The sequence below is a fragment of the Callorhinchus milii genome, unplaced genomic scaffold, assembly GCF_018977255.1.
Source record: "Callorhinchus milii isolate IMCB2004 unplaced genomic scaffold, IMCB_Cmil_1.0 Scaffold3, whole genome shotgun sequence".
In the NCBI taxonomy this organism is placed as follows: domain Eukaryota; kingdom Metazoa; phylum Chordata; class Chondrichthyes; order Chimaeriformes; family Callorhinchidae; genus Callorhinchus; species Callorhinchus milii.
In genome coordinates, this window is record NW_024704744.1 from 92,960,743 (window position 1) to 92,979,397 (window position 18,655).

An 18,655-nucleotide genomic window follows, 5' to 3' on the forward strand; every position below is an offset into this window, starting at 1 on the left:
CCCTTTTCCAGGGATAATAACCCTTCAAAAAAACAAATGAATTGGTCACTTCATCCATGACTGTCCATGGTACCTTGCTGTGAGCAATTGGCTGCCACATTTTGCCTACAAATATACAGTCAATTCACTTCCTGGAAGACATGAAAAGCACTATATCAAATGCAAGGATTATTATTATTATTATATCCAGCCTCTTGGAAATTTTATTTTATTTCCACACAAAGATTTGGTTTGGGAAGTTCTCATCCCGGATCAATTTTTAATGGAATGTTCTCCAAGACGCTTTTGTGAGAGGATGTAAGAGCCTCCTGCTAGTGCCCATGGATGTGCATCTTTCATTGTGGGACAGTGATCAGGAGTGTGACCTAACTAACAGTGCGGGGACTGGGGGAGTGGCACTCATCACCCAGTGACAACGATGCTTACACCATTCCCCAGGATGAGATTAGATTGTGAATCAACAATAACAACAGATTACATTTCTACAGCGCCTTTCATGTTAAGGATGTCCAAAGGCAGTCAGGGATTTGGACCCGAACAGGAGGCTGGGATCAGGAGGGATGAAGAGCAGGGGGGGTAGGAGGGTGACCGAAGGTGCGATCGAAGAGGAGAGTCTTCAGATGTGCCTTAAAGGAGACCTTTGGAACTGCATCCCACTGCCTTTGCCTAGCAGTTCCAAAGGGTGATTTCTTTGGTGCTGTGTAAATCAGTACAAAAATATCGAAACTATCAATGTGATTTTTTTAATTTAATTCAATCCCCGACTGTTTGTGGGACGCTGCTGTGTGCAATTCGCTGTCGTGTTTCACCCACAAATATACAGTCAATCGCTTTACAGCATATTCTGTGAAGCGCTTTGGGACATCTAGAGGACTTGAAAAGCACTATATCAAATGCAAGGATTATTATTATTATTATTTTGGTCTTTGTGCAAAATGGATGATGACTGAAAGCTCAACTGCAAGGAAACTGCCCCAGTAAAGTTGTTTAATGTGTCCTAACTTCTAAATATATTATCATTTCAGGGACATTGGTTTGTCTACACAACTCGAATCCAAACCCAAGAAAATCACTCTACCCCTCTTTGGGGCAATGAAAGGGGGAAAGAAGTTTAAATTAAAGACAGGAGCTCTTGGGGTAAGTCTACAGATATGTGAATTGCTGTTTATCTGTGTAATTAAGTGCTGGATCGGCTCAAACAAAGTGAAGAATCGCACAGTGTCAGACCCCAGTCTTTAAACCATTCCAACCCTTATGAAAATAAAATAAAGGTTTTAGAAAAATCTCCAAATTTCCACTCCGAGGACTTTTCCAATCGTAAGACTTGAACATTAAACTTAATCATTTAACGTAAACAAAAATATTAAAATTGCTAAACATAACAATCAACTCAATAAATACATAAAAAAAACATTGTCACCCGTCTCTGCTAAGCTTGCAGTCCTGTAGCTTAGTGGTTAGAGCACTCGCCTCACAAACAAAAGGACCTGGGTTCGATTCCCAGGAAGAGTGAAATGTTTGGCAAGTTTCCTTATTCTACACAACTCTATTTACCCCGCAGTAAGTAGAAACCCGGTTGTTAATCAATTGGCGGGTTGCTTTTCCTGGGGTAATAATCCCTTCAAAAGGAAAAAAAGTAAGAATAATAATTTGGTCACTCAATCCACGACTTTGTGGGACGCTGCTGTGCGCAATTGGCTGCGAATTTGGCCCACAAAATATACAGTCAATTCACTTTGCAGTATATTCCGTGAAGAGCTTTGAGACGTCTCGAAGGCGTGATAAGGCGCTATATCAAATGCAAGGATTATTATTATTATGAGCGGATACCGTGTTCTGTTGTACGTAACTTTACATTGGCAACGGCCCAGAAAGCTACTGCTATATATTCTTATCTATTCTCACTGAGGCAGGGATATAAACAAGTGCCTGGCTGAAAGAAAAGGATAGATTTGTTCTATATAATCAAGAATTAAAACACCCCCATAGGCTGCCATGGTTGTAAAATGAGATACTTACGCAGCACACCAGAGAGTTGATTATTTAACTGAAAAATCTATTGTCTGAATTATTTATAGCTAAAGAGGCAGTAAACCTTTCGGTGCAATAATGATTTTTAGCTGCGGTGTTTTAAATTACCTATGAGACTGGTGAACACATAAACCCACCCCAGGCTGAGATAAGCAGCGGTCTGTACATGTGTGATAGTGGCTGCTGGAATTCTGCAGAGGTTACTAATTAGTCCTTTTTTCTGGATGAATGATTAGTTAGATATTCCAGGCAGGGCTCAAAGGATTTGCATGTTTGATCTTGGCTAAGTAAATTGGGGCTCCAGGCACACTCTTAGCATGTTTTCGACAACATTTCTTTTGTCTGTAACATTTCAGCTTGGGAGCATTATTTTTTAAAAGCAACAATAAATGTTGGATTTTTTTGTGTAACGGTTAAAGGTTCTTTTGCAAACAGTTTCAGATCAGGTGTCAGGAAACTGCTGTTCTTGTATTTTTTTTTACAGAGTTATTCCTCTGTTGATGGTGTGAGCCCTAACTTTAACTGCAGTAGGTTTTGAGCAAGTCCACTTTGCAGTGATTTTAATGCTCTTAAAGGGGAGAAAGGAACTTTTTCTAGCAGCGCATGATATTACCAAACGTTTTCAAAGTGCTAATTGCTGTCAAAAATGTAACAACATGTTTTGTCGACAAACGGTCATTTGTACCATCAAGGTCCTGCAAAATAATAATAATAATATTTTTTGTTTTTGATATAGTGCCTTATCACATCTCAAAGCACTTCACCGAATATTCTGTAAAGTGTATTGACTGTATATTTTGAGGGTGAAACGCGGGAACATTTAAAAAATCAATCAAAAAAGGCAATGAGCTGAATAACAACACCTTGTACTTATATAGTGCCAGATGCTGTCCTTTGGCTCCATCTGTTTGTGACCCCTTCTGGTCTTTGGAAAAGGGGAATCTCAAAATGAGTTGTGTCTCTACAGCCTGATATTGCATCCCTGCTCTATTGTTTGTCTTGTGTTTGAACATCCAATGCACGTGTCTCAAAAACCCTACAACGGGTTAGAAGAAATAATGGCAAAGCTTTGAGTGATTAATATAAATGATTCAATAAAAACAAAATATTACGTTTCAGCCTCAAACACTTCCTAGGCTTTAAATAATCACCTAGGCAGCTGGAGCTTTGGAGTGCTTATGATGTAGCTTGAACCTCTTCCGTCTCATAAAACCCTACAATGCGATCAGTTCTATGATTTTTATTTCATTTCAGATTTAGCACTTTGAGGTATTCTTTGTGTCGAAGAAAAACTAGTGGGAAATGCTGCTTTAATTGGCTCACACTCGTTTAGAATTTATTTATGTACTAGAGTTCGGAAATGTGATTGCTTTGTTTCCCCTTTAAGATTGATTATTTTTTAAAAAAGATGCTGTCATTTGATTTTCTACTCAAAATAACACAAGATGAATCTTTTAGTTTGCTCTGAAATCCCTGTACATCGAGAACATTGTGCAGTTCATTACTTTTCTCTAATTCTACTGACTTTACCATAAATCACTTGGACGCCAGCAAAATGCTTACTCAGACATTATTTGAACTAAGGGACTTTGTGGAAACTGCAAAGGGGATTACCATGTTAAGAATCATTGTCCTGCCTCCCCATGGTGCTGTGAGGTTTTGGTATGAAATACAGCATATGCAAAACACAAAATTACTTTTGTATAGCGCCTTTCACGTCAAGCGGATATCCCAATGACTCCAACGTTAATGTGCATAACCTTGTAATATAACAATAATAATCCTTGAATTTGATATCGCTCCTTATCACGGCCTCGCTCCCTCCTACCTCTCCGACCTACTATCCCCCTACCTACCTGCCCGTACCCTCCGTTCCTCTGGCTCCGGTCTCCTCCACATCCCCCGCCCCAACCGCCCTACCATCGGTGGCCGGACCTTCAGCCTCTCAGCCCCGAGGCTCTGGAACTCTATCCCCCAGTGCCTTCGCCGCCTCCTCCCTCTCCTCCTTCAAGGCCGGTCTCAAGACCTTTCTCTTTGACCGTACCTTCAGCTCCCCTCTCGACTCTCTACCCCCTCCTCGCTCCCTCCCTTCCCTCCCCTCACCTGACCATTTCCCCTGCTCGGGTCCTGACCCAACTGTACAGTGCCTTGGGACGTCCTCCCGACGTGAAAGGCGCTCTATAAATGGAATCTTGTTGTTGTTGTTGTTATCACATCGTCAAGACGTCTCAAAGCGCTTTGCAGAGTATACTGTAAACTGAATTGGCTTTATATTTTGGGTGAAAGAAAGCAGCCAATTGCGCACAGCAGTGTCCCACAAACAGTCGTGTGCATAGATAATAATCGAGTGTGTTACCTTGTGTGTTTGCTCCATAGATTTTATGTGTTTTTATTGTCCACAGATGATGAATGTATCTTTTGAGTGTGTATGTCTCTCTCTCGCTTTCTCTCTCTCTTTTTCTCTCTATGCGTGTTCCATCCGCCTTCACAGAATTGCTTTTTAGAAGTTTAGAAATTACACATTGTTTTTATTTCCGAAGCAAAACATTCTTAACCCTCGCTTGGGGGCTAATCCATTCCTAATTCCTATCCTAAATCTGATGGACACTGCCCAGTATTTCAGGAAAAGTAACGCATTACATCAAACGTTTTTAAGAGATCTTGCTTTCTTTTATCTTTTCAAACGGGTGTGAAATTTATGCATAGTTTTCCGAAAGGTGGCCATGTGTTCCATTTCAGCTAAATCCAAATATTGAGACTCTGTAATTTTTTTATGTGACAACAATAATAATAATAATCCTTGCATTTGATGTAGCGCCTTATCGCATCTCCAAGGCATCTCGAAGCGCTTCACAGAATATACTGTAAAGTGGATTGACTGTGGATTTTGAGGGCCAAACGCGGCAGCCAATTATAAATAAAATAAGTATAAAAAATAAACCATCTCAAGAAATGCCAATGGATTCTCATGCAGTTGAAATCCAGTCATGACAGATATTCTCCTCTATTTCCCCTCAGAAGGTGACCTTTGCTCGTCTCATGCCTGAGAGGAGGAAATTGAGGACGCTGGCTGTGTGAGGCATTCTTGTCTTCTCAAGCACGGCTGTGGGATGCCCGAACGAGCATTCATTGCATGGCTGGAACATTGTTAAGAGGAAACCAGACAGAATTTAGTTAGGAAGTTATGATGAGAAAGAGAAAAAAATGGGTTTGAAAAGCACTCGGAAGAGAAACCACAACACAAACAGCGAGAGAGAGGGGTAAATTGCCACCATGTTCACAAGTACGAATTGAACTCCTCGTGAAAGCATCTCCTCTAGTCAGTGTCGGGAGCGGGGGAACACCGCAGGTGGGGAAATCGCAGACATTAAATCCATTGATCTTAGCTTTGACACTAGTAAAAACTCGTGGGTCTTTTTCTTTAATTGGGACGTGAGAAAAGGAGAGCGCGGAAATTGGTTGAGGCAGCACAGGGTTAATATTGTAGAATGTGGCGGCTCAAGCACAATTGTGTAGGAATGTTAATGTCTCATTAGTATTTAGTGCTTATGTCTTACACTGAGAAGGGGATCTATCCTTCGACTGGTTCCCCAGAGAACCAGCAGCTTTCTGTTTGAATTTGGCTTTGGTTTTAATGGCTTTGTAACTGTGGGAGGACGCTTTACGCCTTGACTTCAGTCGCGTGGCACCTCTCATGTGAGTGTGTATCGTTGTTACATAAAAAAATGATAGTCTCAAGACCCTTCAAGACCCATCTCAAGACCCTCCTCTTCGACCATGCTTTCGATCTCCCTGCTTTCCCCCTCCCCTGCCCTGCACCCTCCCCGACCCCAACCCTCAGCTCAGGTCCGTAACTATGTCCAGCGCCTTGGGACGTCCGGCCGACGTGAAAGGCGCTTTACACATGTAATTTTGTTGTTGTTGTTGTTCTCACATTCAATTTGAGATCCGAAACTTGGTTACCGCCGCAAAGCGTCAAAAAGAACCTGAAACGATCAGTGTCATTTACCCTTTTATAACAGAACACACAGTATTGCACCTCAGGGATTTGGGATTCAATCCAGGCCAGGATGATGGGATGAAAGCCTTGACCAGCCATTTGCTGGAATGGGAGGTTGCACAATACAATACTAAATTACATTTGTTTAGTGAATTTCACATCGGGATGTGAGGCTTGAATCAACAATCTTCTGACCCTCCTACCCTCCCTGCGCTCCATCCTCACCATTCCTGACCCCCAGCTCGGATCCAAATCCCTGAATGTTCCAAGACGCTGGACATTCAGGGATTTGGACCCAAGCTGGGGGACAGGAACGGTGAGGGTAGAGGGCAGGGAGGGTAGCTGAAGGCCTGGTCGAAGAGGAGGGTTTTGAGACTCGCCTTGAAGGAGGCAAGGGAGGGAGCAAGGCGAAGGGAATGTTGGGATGGAGTTCCATAGGGAGCAGCAAGACCAGCAAATTATCTCAATCCAATTGTTAAACGGTAGCGATTTGAGACAAAGTGGCATTGTTCCTCAGAGAGTTCAGAGGATGAGGGGTGTCGAGAATAGAGAGTTCACACTCAGAAAAGAAAGTGAGAAGAGTTACAATTTTAGAGCGCCTGATCCTTTCAGAACATCTCAAAGCACTCACAGTAGTGTCAACTGTAGTGAATATTTTTTGTAGGCAGCCAATTTGTGTAGGTTGCCAATCAATCCTGGAGGGTTATTAGCAACGACACCAGGAGAAAATCCCTTCTCTTTTCCAACCACGTTACGGGATGATTTAACGTCAACCTGAGAGAGGGTTGCTACACTAGGGTGTCAGTGAAGACTGCGTCCTGATGTGGGGTTTGAATCAACAATCTTCTGACCCACAGGGAATGCTTCCAATTCAGCTAAGCTGAACGTACACCTAGATGGCGGGATGGACTAATGAAGTGAGAGACGCTTTTGGAAAAGAGAAGTAGCAGTGCATTGTAGCAAGAGCAGGTGCAGATTTGCAATCCGTTGTATTCGTTGTGACCCGAAACAGATGCTAAAACGGTTCAAGGTGTTTACTGTTCACAACAATGAAAACACTCCAACCAATCCGGCCGCAAAGGAGGGTTAAGATTATCGGGGGGGGAAGCTTCAGATGTTCACATCTTTTTGATTCCTCGACAGAACTTGCCACCTAAAAGGCCTGAGCTGCCTAGCGGTTTATTTAACATGAGGTCAACAAACACAGAAGAAGAGGAAGAAGAGGAAGAAGAGGTGAACAACACACCCAGCCTGGAAACCGAACCACACACTAGTTTGTCTCAATCTTTTGACCCTCCTGAAAGCTCCAACCAGGCTGATGGTGAGTAGTAGGAAGGGAGAATTCTATTTTATCCATAGGACGGCACCTCCGGCAATGCAGCACTTCCCCCACCCCCAACATTGCCCTGGAGCATCGATCTAGGTGGGGCGGGGGGTTTGAACCCACACAATCTTCTGATCCAAAGACGAGACTTCTTACCAACTGAGCAAAGCTGAAATCCGAGGCTTGAAATTCCATTGAATCTTTTTGTCTTAAAATTTAAGTTAGCTCAGAATTGAGGAAATTTCTCAAATTTTTAAACGTAGAAAAACTGCTTCCAATTCAAGAATTTGCCCCAATTCTGCAAACTATTGCTGTAATACTAATAATAATCCTTGCTGTATCAAATGCCTATCTTTTCGATTGTGCTTTCAGCTGCTTTCTTTCTTCACACCCCTTTCCCCCCACCACACCCTCAGCCCCCAGTTCAGGCCTCCAGAGAGCTGGGAAAAGGAAGCACTTGGAGACGGCCTCCCGATGTGAAAGGAGTTATGTAAACGTAAATTATTGTTCTTGATCTTACAATTCAAGACAAAATGGTCCTATGGGCTAACTGAGACCAGGTGGAATTTCGAGTGTTTTCTAAACAAGTACATACCTTTACACAAAATAACAGTGAAACGACTTTACCGGGTATATCCTGTGAAGCACTTTGAGACATCTCAATTACGTGATAAGGCGCTGTATCAAATGGAAGAATTATTTCTTCTTATCATTTTAAATTCTAACCTATGCTGTATTCTTAGCTGGCTTCTCTGTTATGGTAAAAGCTTTACATTTTGAAGCACAAGTCGGTACTAGCAATCAATGTTATCCTCTGGCCTTCAAGTTGCCCTTTGACTCAGGATCCAGTCATAAAACGATGACACTGCTTGTGTCTCACTGTGTATTTTTTAAGATATGTACATATTTTAAAAGATTAGTACTATAAATGGGTTCAGCTGGAGAAATCTAACTGAGCGAGAAGCTCACACATTTGACCTTGGATCCTCACACAGTCAAAGAGAAACTCTTTCCTCTAGCGACCAATTTCACAATTTCTCCCCTGTGGATGCATCTGCCAATATTTAACGTTGCTTAACAGTCAGTAACAAACTAGATGGTCGCTTACAACTCGTATTAATAAAAGACAATTGCCCTCCTATTCCCAGAAGGACCACAATGGGGTTTAGTGCTCTATAACTAAAACATCTGCCACCAATTCTGGTCCCTTCACAGTCCTGAGGCGTTTACAAAATCTGTCTCTTATCAGCCTTGCTCTGAGGAGGGATGTTGTTATTTTTTCATTCCCAGCCTGGTTCATTTGGTAGCATTCCTCTCTGGGTCAAAAGGCCAGGGGTTCAAGCCCCACATCTCATCACACTAGCAGTGGGGATCAGCCTTGTTGCTCAAGTGAGGCCATTCACTTGAACCGCTGATTTTTCTATTTCAGACAGGATTACAGCTCATTCATTCCCTTAGTCTGGATTTTAGGAATGAAACATCAAGTTATTGCAGAGCTCAAATGTTCTATTAAGTTTTCCTTTCGCTGGGGCAGGCTGTTTTCTTACAGTACTGATTTGCCTCTCTGTCTTCTTTTCTGCCGGTTATTTTAGAGTCTTTCAAGAGAGAATATGCTCTTATCTGGCAGAGTCTGCCTGACTTTGTCACTCTTATTTGTCGGTCTTTCTCTCAATCGTTCTGTGTCTGTGACCTCCTCTCTCTCTCTTTCTTTTTCTCTACCTCTTTCTTTATCTGTCACTCTGTCTTTCTCTCCACTCATTCTCGCTGTATCTCAACCTGTTTCTCGCTCCCACTCTTCTCTTTCTTTATTTCTGCTCTACCTTTCTCTCAATCTCTTTGTCTCTGTTTCTTATCTTTCTGTATGTGTCACTCTTTGTATGTCTCAATTTGTCTCTGTCTTCCCCTTCTCTCTCTCTCTCTCTCTCTCTCTGTTCCTTGCACCTCATTTGGATTGGAGACGTTCCTAAAAATGTATCCCAACTAATAATCCTCAAGATAAAATCACTCATTTGCATTGTGATTGAATGTTGGGTCCCTGCTGTGTGCAAAATGGCTGCTGCGTTTATCTCCAAAAAACAATTGTTACACTTGACAATAACTTCCCTGTGAAACACTTTGTAATGTTTGTATGTGATAAGGCTATACTTTATAACAGAAGAGGGGGAAACATCAAAATTTGACTGCAGCAAACTAATAAATAATTTGCGTTTTTATACCTTAAGCACGGTGATGTGTTTTCGCCTGTGTCACCTGTCTTACCCCAAATTTGATATCGAGCCTTTCATTCCGGGAGGACATCTCAAAGTGCTTCACAGAATTCACTGTAAAGTACAGTGACTGTGCATTTTACAGGCAAATGTTTCCATTGCTGTTTACCTAATAGTAAGTAGGAATCCGTTTGTTAGTCAATTGGAAGATCGCTTTTCCGGGGGTAATAATTCCTTAAAATAAAATTGGTCGCTTCAATCCACGACTGTTTGTGGGACGATGCTGTGCGCAATTGGTTGCCACGTTTCACCCACAAATATACAGTCAATTCACTTTACAATATATTCTGTGAAGCGCTTTGAGACGTCTCGATAAGGTGTGATAAGGCGCTTTGTCAAGTGCAAGTATTATTATTATTATTAATAGTGTTGTGCCTAAAAAGGCAGTCAAGACTTCAGTTTAACATCTCATCTGAAGACTTTAACAACAACAACAACAAGTTTACATTTGTATAGCGCCTTTCACGTCGGGAGGATGTCCCAAGGTGCTGGATAGTGTACAGCATTTCAGACCCGAGCTGGGGTTAGTTTGCCAGTGCAGACTATGAGCTCAATTTAAACGCGCAATATCAAATGCAAGAATTGCTTAACTATTAAGTGAATGTGTCTTCTCACAGAAGAGTTTAATCAAATTGATACAGGACTATGTTAAAATGCACTTGAGTAGATGAGCCTTCACCTGATCCCAGTAAAGTCTCCACATACATCAAAGTGTTTCATGATCATTCTCGGCACATAGATTTTCCAATCCATGGCCTGAGATTTAAATATATAACCTTGGCTCTAGCATTGAACATTCTTCCAATGCCCATATTTCCTTTGCACTCAGTATTGTCAGCCCAGCACGTCCATCCATCATCAACTGCGCATTAGCTCCTGGTACTGGAGGCATGTGAATTTTAAATTCATTTATACAATGAGTGATTGGATTATTAGTATCACAATCCCACTGAACAAAATCTGTACCAATCATGATTCAAGTGTAAAGGATCATGGCAAAATGGATTATGTGTATCAGTATTCAAATACGTCAACAGTCACAAAAGGAGCCAACAATTTGACTGTGTATTGTACAAATGCTCCAGCTTTGAAAATATTACATTACTTTTTTTTAATCTTTAATATAAAAAAAGTCCTGCATAACCCTCTCCTTTCCAAATCTAGACTGTCATGCATTTGCTGTGCCTACCTTTCCATATCATAATTATCCTTGCATTTGATACAGAGTCTAAAACGTCAGAATGTCTCACAGTGAATTTCTGTCAAGTGTACTGCTAAGTGTGCATTTTTAACCAAACACACAGACGATTTGCACACTGCGATGTTATACAAACAGCCATAAGAACTACCAATTTATTTGGGGGTTGTTGGCCAGAAATCCACAATCATGAAGTCCTGTAGCTCAGTGGTTAGAGCACTCGCCTCACAAGTGAGAGACCTGGGATGGTTCCCGGGCAGGGTGAAATGTTAGGCAAGTTTCCTTACTTCACACGCCTCTGTTTACCTAGCAATAAGTAGAAACCCGGTTGTTAGTTGATTGGCAGATTGCTTTTCCGGGGTAATAATTCCTTAAAAATAATAATAATTGGGTCACTCAATCCACGACTGTTTCTGGGACACTGTGATGTGCAATTGACTGCCACGTTTCACCCACAATATATACAATCAATTCACTTTATAGTATATTCTGTAAAACGCTTTGAGACGTCTCAAAGACGTGATAAGGCGCTATATCAAATGCAAGGATAATTATTATTATTAATAATGTTGTGCCCAAATAGGCAGTCTAAACTTAAGTGTAACGTCTCATCTGAAGAATTTAACCTCTGCCAGTGTGCTGGATTTAACCTCTGTGCTGGATTGTTGGCCGAGACTGTGAGCTCAAAAGTTGCGATGTGGGGCTTGAACCAACAACCTTCTGTCCCACTACTTAGGAAGCTACCATCTGAGCCAAGTTGATATATTGTCAATTACTCAGATGTTCCTAAGCTATTTCAGTTGTTTTGTGTGAGTTCACCTTGAACTTTAATGGAGCTTTCACAAAGACACGTTTAACTGCATGAAGAATACAATGTGGCTTAACTGGACTTCATCGAGACATGATTTGTGCTGGATTTGGAGTGTGTCCCAGTGTCCTTTGTTATGCACTTAGAAACTGTAAAATACAAATAAAGCCAACCATGGGATATTAGATCTTTCCATTCACTGAGTATCTTGAGTACAGTTGTTAGCCTGAACAAAAGGCAAAATACTGCAAATGTTGGAAATCTGAGATAAAAACAGAAGTCGTTGGGAACACTCAGCTGGTCAGGCTGCATCTATGGATCGAGGAAAGTGAGTTGTCTCACTTACCTCTCACTTTCCTCTCTTCATAGATGCTGCCTGACCTGCTGAGTGTTCCCAGTGACTTCTGTTTGTATCACAGTTGTTAGCCTGGCTCAGTTGGTAGCCAAGCTGACACCTATAGACTGAGTCAAAATGTTGAGGGTTCAAACTCCATATTATGACTTGATTTCAGAGTCACGAGCTGATGCTCCAGAGAAGTACTAAAATGAATGCTACATAAATAGAAAGTATGAATTAGACATTAAACCAACGTCCTCTGTCTGCCTGATCAGGTGGAGTACAGTTGTCCTTAAATATCCCACCGCAGTATTCAAAAAGAGGAGGGAGGTTTTTCTTGGCCAGTGATCCTCCAGATAAAATGGGTCATTCAGTCACGTGGCTTATATGGAACCTTGCGATGTGTGAATTTACCGCTGTGTTAGTCAACTCACTTAAGTGTAATTACTGTAAAGTGCTTTGAATTATTTTGCGCTTCTTTAATGCCCTGGAATCATCTTATCTCATACTTCTGGGTGCCTCACTGTGGGAAGATCGTGCTGGTTCCAGAAATGTTGTGTTTAACATATTCCTGCCAATCCTCACGATTAGAGGCTGCCTTATCCTCTCCTGTTGCAGCTATGTTAAAACTCCCCTCTCTGTGGGATTAGCTTCTGTGTGGCTGTGTTGTTCCTGATGAGCAGATGGCAGCAGAACAGCCATTTACAACAAAGATCCCTTATCATGGGTCCGTTAGATACACAGACCATTCCAAGGCCTGGATACTATAATCTCCAAATACCACATCCCTGCCATATACATTAATTTTTTTTTACTCCTCGCCAATGTCTCTCTTGGGCAGTACAGTCAATTCTGAGTTCCAACTCGCTACCTCATGTGAAGGGAACTATATAGATGCAAGTTGCTTCGCCAACAAAATATGCAGTCAATTCACTTTACAGTATATTCTGTGAAATACTTTGAGATGTCTAGAAGACGTGATAAGGCGCTGTATCAAATGCAAGGATTATTATTAGTAGTAGTATTGTTGTTCCAGATTTTTATTACATTCTATGAGAAGACCCTGATAACCTGTTTTATCTTATACTGAACAGTAGAACCAGAGGACACAGCCTGTGATTGAAGTAGAGTAAATTCAGAACAAATCTGCGGAAACACTACTTCAGTGAGCGAGTTGTAAACCTATGGAGCAGGCTCCCTAGGAAGACAGTGAAAGCAGAAAATGTTATTTGTTTCAAGAACAAGTTAGATGGATTTCTGCTAGAAAATAATATCTCAGGATTCGGTGTATAGTTGGGGACACGACATGTTGATCAACTGCCAGGATGGTGGAAGGCGAACTCGATGGACCTTGGTCTTCTTTCGCCAGCAAATGCTTATTTGCTTATGTTCTTATCTTAAGTCTTCCTCAACTTGGTCGTAATGTTAAGGTTTAAGTTAAGGTTGTGTCCTGTTGTAATGTCAGTTTTCCCTCTTGCTCAGGGAGCACCTCGTTGCCTCAATGCTCTGGCGTGGAGTCAGATCAGGATCCCACTATCCTGTCTACCGAAGATCAAGAGGTTGTTAATGATTCTCTGTCAAAAGAAGAGCCAACAGGTAAATCTGGCACAAATGTGCAAAATTATTTTGGTGGCATTTTTTAAATAAACAAAAACAATAGAATCGTACGAGCACGGTTTGCGTCTTTTTAAGCTGTCCTTGTGTTAAATTTTAATAGCGATAGTGACCTCTGGGGGTGAATCTCACCCCTCCTGGTAAATGGCCTCACCTTTCTTTCGGACGTGATCGCTGCCATCGTTTATTGAAGTGAGCTGTGAATGTTTTTTTATTTGACATATACCAGCTCCCAATCCAGCAGCGGTGCGGGTGAGGTGGGGGGAGGTCGCCAGATAGCACTTAGGGAGCAGTGAGTTTTGTGTTATTTTTTTCTCTAGCCAAGAGCACTGAGGCCAGTTATATTGTCTGTATTGCTGTGGACTTACCACAACGTTGAAGCCAAAAATTCACAAGCCAAGTGCTGTGCACATTTACCTTTACCATCAAGGGAAGCTGGCCTGAGCATTTAGTGTTTGGCAGAGAAAACAAACATTCAGACTTGAGATCTAAAGCTGAGAGGGTTGAGTGTTCAGATCAAGTTTGCCAACCAGTGCTTCCAATGGGGATAGTGGAGAGTGGGGGGTTGATAGAGATGTACTCACCTATTCTAGTATTGCACTTGGCATAGGCTGGAAGAGGACACATTTGCATGTGTTATGGTATATGTGTGTTCTGTATATGTTGACGGCTGCAATGGAGGCCAATATGCCAGTTTTTTGTGTACTCGCAAAGTTACTTGGATTAAAAGTGCTGATTCTGTTTAAAGAGGTGAAGACGTCCAAGGATGGAAAGCCTGAAGGAAAGCGTTTGAAGAAGAAAATGTACGGTCCAAGCAAAGTAAGTGTACAAATACTGCAGATGCTGGAAATCTGAAACAAAAACAGAAGGCGCTGGGAACACTCATCAGGTCAAGCAGCATCTTAGATGCTGCTTGACCTGATGAGTGTTCCCAGCGCCTTCTGTTTTTGTACAAATGGTACGTCTGGCGGAGGCCATTCAGCTCAGCCTAAATGTGTGCCAGCTCCTCACTGATGTAAAATACTGTAATCACCAATTCTCTTTTCTTTCCTCGTCCTCCTCTTGCATTCTTCCTTTTTAAATGTTGATCCAGTTCTCATTTCAATTTTATTCTGTTTTGTTGCCTTAATGATCATCTAGACGAGAGCAAAATGTTCCATGATTCACTGGATGAAATGTTACTTCTAACCTCCCCCTTGTCTACGAGTTCACAATCATTGAACGTTACCTGTGAAGCCCTTAGATGTAATCACTCGCATTTATATAACACCCTTCACAGAGGGTGGGGTCTTGGAGTGCTTAGGCATGATAGCTGCTGTATCAGATCTAAAGATTAATTATAACTCTTCCATTGATGATCCTAAATGTATGTCCCTTGTATCTGAATTAACAGATTCCGCCAATAGGAATAATCTTGCACTTGTGCAGGTAGCATCTGACCCTCAGGGCTGAAAGAATCTGTAGCGTGGAGTCCTGTAACGATTTGCCTCACAAGCGAGAGGACCTGGGTTTTAATAATCCCCTCAATATAGAAATAAATAAAGAAATAATTTGGTCACTCAATCCACGACTGTTTGCGGGACACTGCTGTGCGCAATTGGCTGCCGCGTTTCATCCACAAAATATACAGTCAATTCAATTTAATATGTGAAGCTCTTTGAGGCGTCTTGAAGACATGATAAGGCGTTATATCAAATGCGAGGGATTATTACTATTATCTCTACACCTCCCAAGTCTCATTCATGACCCAGTCAGGCTGGCCAATCATTGGCAAAGCATTGGATTATTGTGGACAAGTCTGGCTTTTCAAGGCGTTGCCTCCTCAGCCCCAGCGAGATCTGTTTTTCCCAGAGAGACTCGCTGACTTTCAAGTCAACCTGTTGATCTGGAGATGAAGAGAGTTCAATATCACAGGCTACTCGCCCACGGGGAATATCACAGCCTAGCCCGATCCTATCCTCGACTGTCCTTCGTTGAGGTCAGCAGATAGGAGTAAAAACTCTGGCTGATTATTTTTCTCTCTCCCTAACTCAGTGCACCAAGGCCAGTTGTGTATGTTCCTTAATGCCCCCCGAGGTGTGGTTAGCTAACACAACAAATCCAGGAGAACAGGTCCGAACGACTCAGATACTCAGCGATTAATCACACAGAAGCCCTTGGAGGAACCGACAGAGAGAGCTCCACGGAACACTAATCATCCACGAATATCGATTCCGCGCATTTCACGTTCTTTCCTGTTAACATCAAAGCACCGACATGTCTGCCAAGTCTTTCAGTGACTCTCCTGTTCCAAGTCTCTTCTTCCCCTTGCGTCAATTCGAATAGCTTGAAGTCCTGAACTCCTGGCATTACTATTTCTCAATCCAGAAATAGTAATGCCGGCAAGGCAGAAGAGTGCACCCTTATGGAATTAAGACCTCGCCATCTGTGGGCAATGGCATAGCAATTATAGAAATACGTTTGCAGCATGCCTGTCAACCTTTGTGCAATATGTTGCGCAGTTACAGATGTTGAAACCTCCTTATTATTGAACAGGACAGGAAACGATTTGCCTCTAACGTGATTTTTGTGTGTGTGTGTGTGTGTGTGTGTGTTCTGTCTGACGCAGCCACCTCAGCAACTGCTATCAGCCCGGTATCCGAAGAACGATCCCGACTACTGCGTGTGGGTGCCCCCTCCAGGTACGAGCCCGCAACTGCCCCCGAGATTTATTCTGTTAGCACGTACGAGCTGTTTACAGAGAGAAGATTCTCCGGCGTTCCTTCCCCCTCCCCATACCACCCCCCCCCCCACCACCGTACTCAGCGAGCTGTCAAATTAACAAAATCAGGCACCGCGAAAGAAATAACATTTCTTTTTTAATGTATTTCTTTTTCTTCAGTGGCTGAGTTTACATTTAGTACAAGTTCCTTGGTTCCTTTTCTAGTGCCTCGCAGCGAGGGAGTGGGGGGGAAGGCTGCTCCCCTTTTACTCTGACCTTTGATCTCCCCACCCTGCCCAAATATATAAAACCAGTACCAAAGTTCTGGGTGCACACAAATACATCATGTGTGTATTGTTACCCTGTCTTTTTTTTCTGTGTGTGTGTGTGTGTGTGTGGAGGGTGGGGGGGAATCTTGCAGATAGAAAACAAATTCACCATAAATAATTTAAGCTTAAAGGTGAGAGAGAGAGAAAGAAAGAGAGAGTAAGACCCCAGGTCAAAATGTGATTGAAGTCGTATTAACCCCACCCCTGTCACAATAACAACAACAGCAACAAGAAATTCCATTTGTATGACGCCTTTCACGTCGGGAGGATGTTCCAAGCCCATGATTCAAGGTATATTCCTCCCCCCACCACCCAATCAAAGAAGATTGAAGGCATTTACACCTCTCTTCTCCCCCCACCCAAATCAAAAAGAGACTGAAACCATAATCTGACCCTCATCTCTCCTACCGGTAAAAAGCTCATAGGCCCCCACTCTGAGGTAAGAGAGAGAGCTTTGAGATAACTCTTTTCCCCAGCACAGTATTTACAATACAGTACAATTCATATTGGAGAGAGGCAGAGGCTGCTTTCTGTGAGGAGGACAATTAGTAAACAATGTGGGCCATCACCGGAGAGAGAGGTTTACATTATGTTTTGTGAACATTCGCTTGTCCACTCATTGTACTTTTTTATTAAATTCTCTTAATTTCCTCCTTTCGACTCGAATAGTTTTCCCTCTATGCTTCCACGGGTATGTGAGTTTGAAATATTTGACTGTGATTTTTGGAGGGTGGGCGGGGGGGTTGGGGAGTGGGCTATTGCTGCCATCGTAAGCCAAGCCTGATCTTGTGTTCACTCTCAATGTCAGTGGCAGGAGATCAGGAATGGGAGATGCTGAAGCCAATTGTAGCACTAACCCAACTGTGAACAGCTGACTCAACACAAGCCAAGATGCAAACCCGTGACCTCCCGCAGCCGTGCATTTGGCATCAGGGAAACACGTTTGCGAATTTTTTTTAAAAAATTGTGATCAAAGTTATTATGCTTTTATTCAAATTATGTTTAAAGCGCTAGCGATAACAATAATAATCCTTACATTTGATACACCGCCTCATCATGTCTTCAAGACATCTCAAAGCCCTTCACAAAATATACTTTAAAGTGAAGCAAATGTATATTTTGTGGGAGAAACGGGGCAGCCAATTGCGCTCAGCAGCGTCCCACAAACAGTCATAGATTCAATAACCAAATTATTATTTTTTTGAAGGGATTATTATCCCTGGAAAAGCGATCCACCAATCGACCAACAACCGAGTTCCTACTTACTGCTAGGTAAACAGAATGTGTGCAGTAAGGGAACTTACTAGTGATATCGTAATAATGGTTATTTGTATTTTTTCTTCCAGGTCAAACAGGAGATGGTAGAACACACCTCAATGATAAGTACGGATACTGAAGACTTAACACAGAGCATTGCAAGGGCTTCAACTTTACCCGGGTGGGAGATGGTGGGGTGGGGGGGGTTGAAAATGTTTGCCGTGCCTTTTTTTAAGCCAACAAAGCTTCAAGTGCAAGTTCAAGTGCTGCACTGTCTGTAAATGATGTGGTGATCAGCAGTGCATCAAATACTCACATTTGGTTGAAATATTTATTGGCGTCCCGACAATTGGGAGATCAAGCCATCTCACTGCAGGAGGAGAACAGCCAGGCTAAGTGAATGTTGTGTCAGGGTTTGAGATTGCTGACTATGTGTTACTGACCAGGACACTGGTCTCTTCAGCCCTCGTGTCTTTATTGTTTTTTTTTAAAAAGAAAATTCAGTCTGTACATAATAATAATAACAATAATAGTCCTTGTATTGGATATAGCGCCTTATCACGTCTTCTAGATGTCTCAAAGCGCTTCATTGTAATGTGAATTGACCATATATTTGTGGGTCAAACGCGGCAGCCAATTACAGCAGCGTCCCACAAACAGTCGGGGATTGAAGTTACCAAATTCTTTTTTGTTAAGGATTATTAAGCCCGGAAAAGCGATCCGCCAATTGACTAACCACCGGGTTCCTACTTACTGTGAGCTAAACAGAAGCGTGTTGCAGTAGAAACT

At 42.2% G+C, this 18,655-nt stretch overlaps 1 protein-coding gene across 2 annotated transcripts in view; it reads left to right on the forward strand.

Annotated features, from left to right (window-relative positions):
- LOC103189610 (solute carrier family 4 member 1 adaptor protein) overlaps positions 1 to 18,347 on the forward strand; it is a 48,208-nt gene extending 29,861 nt beyond the window's left edge. The window contains exons 10-15 of one of the 2 annotated variants that reach the window (XM_042333392.1): positions 1,026 to 1,137; positions 7,175 to 7,352; positions 13,448 to 13,561; positions 14,328 to 14,398; positions 16,188 to 16,260; positions 17,956 to 18,061. In XM_042333392.1, the coding sequence (XP_042189326.1) occupies positions 1,026 to 1,137; positions 7,175 to 7,352; positions 13,448 to 13,561; positions 14,328 to 14,398; positions 16,188 to 16,260; positions 17,956 to 18,005 (598 nt within the window). In that variant the 3' untranslated portion in view covers positions 18,006 to 18,061. Of the gene's footprint in view, positions 1 to 1,025; positions 1,138 to 7,174; positions 7,353 to 13,447; positions 13,562 to 14,327; positions 14,399 to 16,187; positions 16,261 to 17,955 lie in introns of both variants that reach the window. The other variant, XM_042333391.1, reaches the window with a different exon arrangement.
- Positions 18,348 to 18,655: the final 308 nt, after the last annotated feature.